General features: G+C 42.4%; 1 protein-coding gene across 1 annotated transcript in view; it reads right to left on the bottom strand.

Moving 5' to 3' along the window:
• The window catches only part of FOXP2 (forkhead box P2), a 659,870-nt gene that overhangs the window by 36,334 nt on the left and 616,036 nt on the right, over positions 1-7,500 (bottom strand). Inside the window, exons 12-13 of the mRNA XM_074984096.1 lie at positions 3,685-3,772; positions 1-23 (exon numbers count right to left, since the gene is read on the bottom strand). The exon at positions 1-23 is cut by the window's left edge and continues 61 nt beyond it. Coding sequence (XP_074840197.1) covers positions 1-23; positions 3,685-3,772 — 111 coding nt within the window. The remainder of the gene's footprint in view (positions 24-3,684; positions 3,773-7,500) is intronic.

Here is a 7,500-nt window from a genome sequence, read left to right as displayed (position 1 = left end):
AGACGTTCACGTTCTTTAGAAAGCTGTTAAGAAAGAGTGAGATCAGAAGCATTTTAGAAATGACTGATACAGCTATTTTATTGCAGTGATACATCTTATCATTGAGCTTGTCTCTCTGTAATGATTCCTGCATATAAAAGCCTATGTCAGTAGAAAGTTATCTGAGAGGAAATGCAACTTTAGCTAGGAGGGAAAAAAAACTTTTACAGCCTTTCTTATGTTAAAAGGTCAGAGAAAACAAATAACACTTCATCTTTTTGTCAATAAGAGAATTGAGGTCACGGTTGCATCGACAGTAACAAGTTACTAAGACCATAAATTAGAAGGCCCACAGTGTCTCTTTAAAGTCCTGTGGACACTGTTAGCAATGGACTAGTGCCAACAGCTGTGAAGGGGTGAAGGGTCCTCAAAGCACAGTGCCTGCCAGGATTGTCTACACACTTCATCCTTTCCCACTGAGGTCCAGTTAGTGCCCCCTGCAATCTGCCATCATCAATCTAATTCAATAGAATGACAGAGACCAGGCAGTGTGAAACGCTGAACCCTGCCACTGAGTCGGTATCTATACTGCACTAGGTCTCATTACAACTGATGGACCTTACTTTTCTCGCTGCCAGACAAAGCAAGAAATGGCATAATTGGTCACAACTCAAGCATAATCTTCATTTGGACTGCTCTGGTGCAGCAGACCCACTGTACATTGTAAACAGTCCTTCAGAATCCCTTAAATCTGCTTCAAAATCATTTCAAGTTCTTTACAAACCCCTGTATTTAATTTGGATTTATGATTGATTTTCACATAATTCACCATACAAAGTATGTGCCTTTTCAGTTTCTAGTGATCTTGAAACATTAAAAAAAAAACAAAGGCATTTTAAAGAGAAGAAATTGCTGACAAATGTAAACAGATACAAAGAAAAGTATCTGCTGTTTTACACCATGCACTTATGAATAAAGAATTAATATTTAAACTTGTGTCCTAATGACATTAATTTGGATACCAACAAAATGATTACTATGCTTACGGAAATAAGAAATCAGTGGTTAACAGTGCTGTTTTCTTAGAGGTTTCTAAAGCTTTCTTGCATGAATCCTGTATTGAAAGTAGTTCATATGCTACAGCCACAACACAAAATTAGGAATGTGGTAAACTAGGGAGCTGGAATAGCTCATTATTTAGAGCAGCAGCAAATAGTTGATTTTGTATTACCTGTGCTGGTGTAGATGTTTTGCAATTACTGTTACATAGAAGAAAGTTCTAGCTATAATTTGGACAGAACATTTTTAATTAAAAACATAATTGAGGCAGGGAAGCAAAAAGGTTTTGTCCTGGGCTTTGCATGACACTTTAGAAATATGCCATTTGCCATGATGTAAAACCCTAAGCAAAAAAGTCCAGATGAGCCAACATTAATCCTTTAAGCTCCAACCTTCTAAAAGCAACTAGAGCTTTGTTTGGGTTTGTAGTTCACACACATAAAAGGAAAAAGTGACATGATGATACATTCTCATAAATATTTTTGGCTTCTGGTATTAAAATACAAAAGAACCAAACAGCATTAGTTTTGGGAAGAAAAAAACAGATTTGTACTCAAAAATGTGCCCATGTTACATCCATAGCATCATTTACCCAAAGTCAAGAAACCTAAATCGCTTTGTATCTTTCCTTTGCAAGAGTATCACTTATTCATATCTAACCAAATACAAAAGAGACAGAACCAATCTTAGGCTGTCATCCTGTTGCCCTGCAACACTCCATAATACAAATAACTCCAAACATAGCAGATACAGCCCCATTGACAACCCCATGCATCTCATGGTGGTGGCATGGCTGAAAGGCAGTATGGCTGCAACTGTCCCTGAAGGCTGGTGATCTCTAGCTGTTGCAGTGTTTTTTTAAGCAGCACCATGCTGTGCCTGTCTTAGGAGATAGGATCAACACAAAGTTGATGTAGGATTTGGAGATCTCAGGGAGCACACCTTGACTATAGCTGAAGATCTGGCCCAACATCTTCAAGCAATAGTTCTGTAGCTGTGAGGACCCCAAAGGGAGGCTTGTAGCATGACTACAAGATGGGATACATATACTTGCATGACATACCTCCTTAGTAACCGAGTCAGAATAGCTTAGCTGAGTATCACAGGCTCTCTACTACTGTTGATGAAGATTCTTCAGAGCCATGTCTACACCTCATTCATCTCTTGAGAGAGGAATGCAAATGAGGAAACTCAACATTGCAAATGAGGTGCTGATTTGCAAATCTCGCACTTCATTTGCAGAATGTCACAGGATCTCGTTTGTGGGAGAGATTTTGGTGGGAAAAAAACCCAGCTGTGTAGACAGGGTTCTGTCAGCGAAAACCTCCTTTTTTGACAGAACCCTTTTTCCTCATTTTTTTTCGGGGATAAGGGTTGTGATGAAAAAGAGGATTTTTGCTGACAGAACCCCACCTACATGTCTTTTTTTTCCCCCCAAAATCTCTCCCGACAACACAATCTCGTCAGATTATGCAAATGAAGCACCAGATTTGTAAATCTACGCTTCATTTCCAATGTCAAGTTCCCTCATTTGCATTCCTCTCTTGCGAGAGGAATGCTGTAGAGTTGAGGCCCAGTAGTTTAAGTGATAAGAGATTGTGCATGATACACTAAGGGCCTTAGCCACAGTGCAGCTGTTCTAGTGGCTCGTGTAAAACAGAACAGAAATTGATAAACCGACAGAGGTTGGGTGCAGAAGGGAGTTTGAGGTAAAGGACTGAGTACAGGAGAAGATGTGGGGTCTGAGAGGGAGTTTGGGTGAAAGAGGGATAGTGAATCTGGGGCATGGTAAAGGAGTGCAGGATCCAGGAGGGGTTATGGGTGCAGGAGAGGATTCTGGCTAGGGAGAGGGATGTAGGAGCGGGTGCAGTGTCTGAGAGGGAATTATGACCTGGGGTAGCGCTGGCAGAGGGAGGTGGGAAGGAGGGAGCAGAAGCTTTGGGTGGTGAGCTGGGGCAGGTTATTGAGTTACAAGGTCCATGGGGGGTATGGGTGCAAGAAGGGATTCTAGCCTGGGGAAGAAGTTCAGGAGTAGGTGCAGGTTTGGGAGGGAGTCGGGATGTGGTGCCAGAGGCCGACTCTGTCAGGAGGTGCTTACTTAAGCAGCTCCTGGCCATCAGCATTCTCAGGCGGGCTTCCGTCCAATAGAAGCTGAGAGATTTAGTTGCAAGCAGAGGTGTCACAGGAAGCTCTCCCTGCTTCTGCAGTGCAGGGATGGGCCATGGGCTGGATTCAAAGGCTTGGTGGACCATAACCATCCCATAGGCCATATCTTGCCTGCCCTGACTTGAATAGTACTTTAGATATTCAAAGTAATGTACACAAACTAACTAATTCCTCCATTATAGATACCTCACAAGTATGTTGCCCCAATTTGTAGATGGAAAAACAAAGACCTGAAATAGGTTAGATGATTTTCCCAAGGCTGCAGAGGAAGTCACTGTCAGAGCTGAAATTCAGCTCAATCCACTACATGACACTGAACTCAGAAAATGGCTCTGAGTCTGAAAAAACTCACGTTTTAGATCTTTCGATGAACATCCAGAAATCTGAGTCAAGAGACACAGGCCTTTTATTCTAGAGCCACTGAGACAGGTGCTTCAAAGAAAATTAAAAATAAATAGATAATGTGACCATGTAACAAACCTGTATTTCTAACTGCTGAACCACTTGCATTTGCACCCGACACTGAGCGGTGCTTCTGTCATCCAATGCATGTTCATTGTTAAGGTGCCTAGTAAAGAAAGAAAATACTAATAAAATACAGGATTAAGGTGAGCATAATTTCTTAATTAATCAAATTTGCTCATTCTGTGGATGGGACACTCATTAATGTCAACAGAACATTTGAAAAAAAGCTCTAAATTGCACGTGTCCAGTATAAAGCTATGTATGATAACCATCAGTGCTGTGACATTTTTATTTTGATCCACAAAGTGTTCCCAGCTGACGAATGCTAGGGGCCTGGTCCTCCTGTGCATTCAGGCTGATATGCACATCCTTACCAGCACAAAGCAGCCCTAAAGCCATGACTACCTGTGCACGAGCAGATTTCTCTTGTGAAACGGATCACTCAGGGGCTCAGAGCCAACCTAGTGATTTCCACACTCTCTCCATGCTCGACTACTGGGATAAAAGAGTGGCCAGTACATGCTTAGACTCCAATGATCCTCAGCTGCTGTAGTGACTCCTTCAGGCTGTCCTGAGTTAAAACAGCCTGTGTGATTCTTTATCGGATCTTGTTTAATTCCATTTTTTATTTAAATCTGGTATCACAAATTCAAAGAAACAGCAAACAGTAGTAGAACCTCACAGAGTTGCGTGGCTAACCCCCAAAAGACGTCTCAGAGCATTGTGGAACTGATGTAGCTCCACAATCAAGAACGAGCAGGGAAGGATGAGGCAACAGCAAAGGGCAACTGCACACCTTGTATGCATTGCAGAGCGACTCCCCCTGGCAGCCTCTTGGAGGAGGGTCCAAGATGTGACCATTGGACCAGCAAGTGTGCAGATCCGAACCCAGATCTCCTGTATGGGGGAAGGAGCACACAGTGACCATGAGGGAGCCAGTAAGCTGGAACCAGCCCAAGGACAGATGATTGTGCCTATGGGGCTTGACTGCAAAAGGCAGGATATAGGAGTGCTGATTTCAACTTTTCAGGTAATTATTCCTCCTTTCTCCAGGGTTATAGAATATCAGCAGCATGATGTGGATTATCTCTTTTCACACGAGTGTTGAGATTTGGGTAGCAGGAAAAGAGAGAAATGGAAGCAGGGACATTGGCTCTGCAAAAACGTTGATTCATTGGCTATTTCCCCTGCAGAGCAGAAGTGCCAGTGCTGCAGGTACTACTGAGCAGAACCATGGCCATTGATACCACTTGGGAGAAAGAGAGTTCCCTCCCTCCTTTCTTCTGCAAACCTCATTATGCAACACAATTGTTAGAGTCTTATGCTGTAGGCAAGATGCACCTTTTAGTGAAGAAACTGTGAGGCTGGGGGGAAGGATATTGCATCTCATCCTCACCACACCATTTATCATCACTCTATCTTCAGGTTTTCTTTTTTAAAAACAGAGTAGAAATCACATTTTTATCCTGATTATGAAATCTGCCTATTATGTTTCACAGCAGCCGTATTTCAAAATAAGCTGTTCTGGAAGAGCTATTCTGAACCAGCTTATTTTGAAATAAGGCTGCTACACACAAAGGCCATGTCTACACTCCTACCCCCATCTTCTTGAAGGGGCATGATAATGAGTGGAGCAGAAGATGCTAATGAGGCATGGATTAAAATATCTCATGCCTTATTAGCATATCCTCATGAGCTCTTGCTTCCAGAAGATCCCCTTCTGGAAGCAAAGCTGCCCTGTAGACAGGGATCTTTTGGAAGAATATGGGAGGGTTCTTCCAAAGGAAATCCCCCTTCCGGACGACCCTTCTTCTGCAAAGGTCTGTGGAAGAAAGGTCTTCCAAAAGGGGGATTTCCTTTGGAAGGACCCCATGTCCTTCTGAAGGAGCTCCATCTACACAGCAGCTTTGCTCCCAGAAGGGGATCTTCTAGAAGTAAGATTTTGCGGGGATATCCTAATGAGGTTTGAGATATTTTAATCTGTGCCTCCTTTGCATCTTCTGCTCTGCTCATTAGCATCTTAGCATCATGCTCATTACCATGCCCCTTCCAGAAGGTGGGGGTGCGAGTGTAGATGTGGCCTTTGTGTGCAGCAGCCTTATTCAAAATAAGCTACTTCAGAATAGCTCTTCCAGAATAGCTTATTTTGAAATAAGGCTGCTATGTAGATAGTGTGTAGCAATTAGCTATTTTGAAATATAGTGTCTTCACACATAAGCTATGCCTACACTACAGAGAGCTTCCGAAAGAAGTTCTTCCAGAAGATCTCTTCCAAAAGAACTTCTTTCAAAAGAGTGCATCCACACACCAAAAAGTGGATCAAAAGAGTGATCTGCTCTTTCAAAAGAGAGCGTCACCACAAACGCTGCTCTTTTGAAAGAATGGGTCAGGGATCGAAAACAAAGACTGTTCTTTTGAAAGAAGGGCCATGCGGAGTGTCTACACGTTTTCTTTCAAAAGAAGCTTTCAAAAGTGGGCACTCTTCGGCCGTTTCTACACAGGACACTTTCTCCGAAACTGGCATGGTAATACACGGCCCGAAATATGCTAATGCGGCGCAGATGCAAATTCTCCATGCCTCATTAGCATAACATCATGTGATTTGGAGTCCAGCAAACCGTTCTTCTGGACTCCAAAAGGCCATGTAGAAGTGTGGCCCTGGGGGAGCTTCCAGAAGGAAGTCTTTCTTCCGCAGGCTCCTTCTTCCCAAAAATTTTTGGGAAGAAGGGGCCTCCAGAAGAAGGACTTCCTTCCGGAAGACCCCCCCCCCCGGGGGCCGCGCTTCTACACGGCATTTTGGAGTCCGGAAGAGCTGTCTTCCGGACTCCAAATCACATGATGTTATGGTAATGAGGAGCAGGGAATTTGCATCTGCACCTCATTAGCATATTTTGGGTCGTGTATTACCATGCCACTTTCAAAGAAAGTGGCCTGTGTACAAATGGCCTTCCTGAAACGGGAAAGGAAGAGTGATTTTGAAAGGAGCACAACATTCTTTCGATTTACTTTCAAAAGAATGCTTTTTGTGTGTAGACGCTCCATGGGCTCTTTCAAAAGAGCCTCCTACTTTCAAAAAATCTTTTGAAAGAACTTGCTGGTATGGACACAGCAGTAGAATCTATTTTGAAATAGAGACATTGGACACACTCTGGGTCATTCTGAAATAGTCTTTATTCCCTCTCTACACAGTCCCTATTTCGAAATAGGCACAATTCCTCATAAAATGAAGTTTATCCATTTCAAAATAAGCAAACCACTATTTCAAAATTATGTCAAAATAGTGGTTGCATTGTGTAGATGGTAGCATACATATTCCAAAATAACAACTGTTACTTAGGTTTGACAGAAATGTTTTACTATTATTGCAAGAGACATGGGGAAAGGAAGTAAGTATGCCATTTTTCATTTAATTTTAGATAAAGCGTGTTTCTATTGACATAAATTAACAATTTAAATATTAGTTAGAATTATTTATAACAAAAGTTTCATCAAAAACAGATTCAGTCATATCCTACCTTCTCTCATCTAAAACCACAAAACTTTGTTTTAAATTGCAGCCACCTGACTTTTTTGCAGGTGCAAAAATGGAAGATTAAGAATTAGAAATGACACTCAGGCTATGTCTACATTAGCCATGGCCATTTCGAAGTTTACTAATCAAGCGCTGAAATACATATTCAGCGCCTCATTAGCATGCAGGTGGCCGCGGCACTTTGAAATTGACGTGGCTCGCCGCCGCATGGCTTGTTCAGACAGGGTTCCTTTTCGAAAGGACCCCGGTTACTTCAAAGTCCCCTTACTCCCATCTGCTCATAGGGATAAGCGGACTTA

Source organism: Carettochelys insculpta, chromosome 1, assembly GCF_033958435.1.
Source record: "Carettochelys insculpta isolate YL-2023 chromosome 1, ASM3395843v1, whole genome shotgun sequence".
Classification (NCBI taxonomy): domain Eukaryota; kingdom Metazoa; phylum Chordata; order Testudines; family Carettochelyidae; genus Carettochelys; species Carettochelys insculpta.
This window is presented reverse-complemented; position numbering and strand designations above follow the sequence as displayed.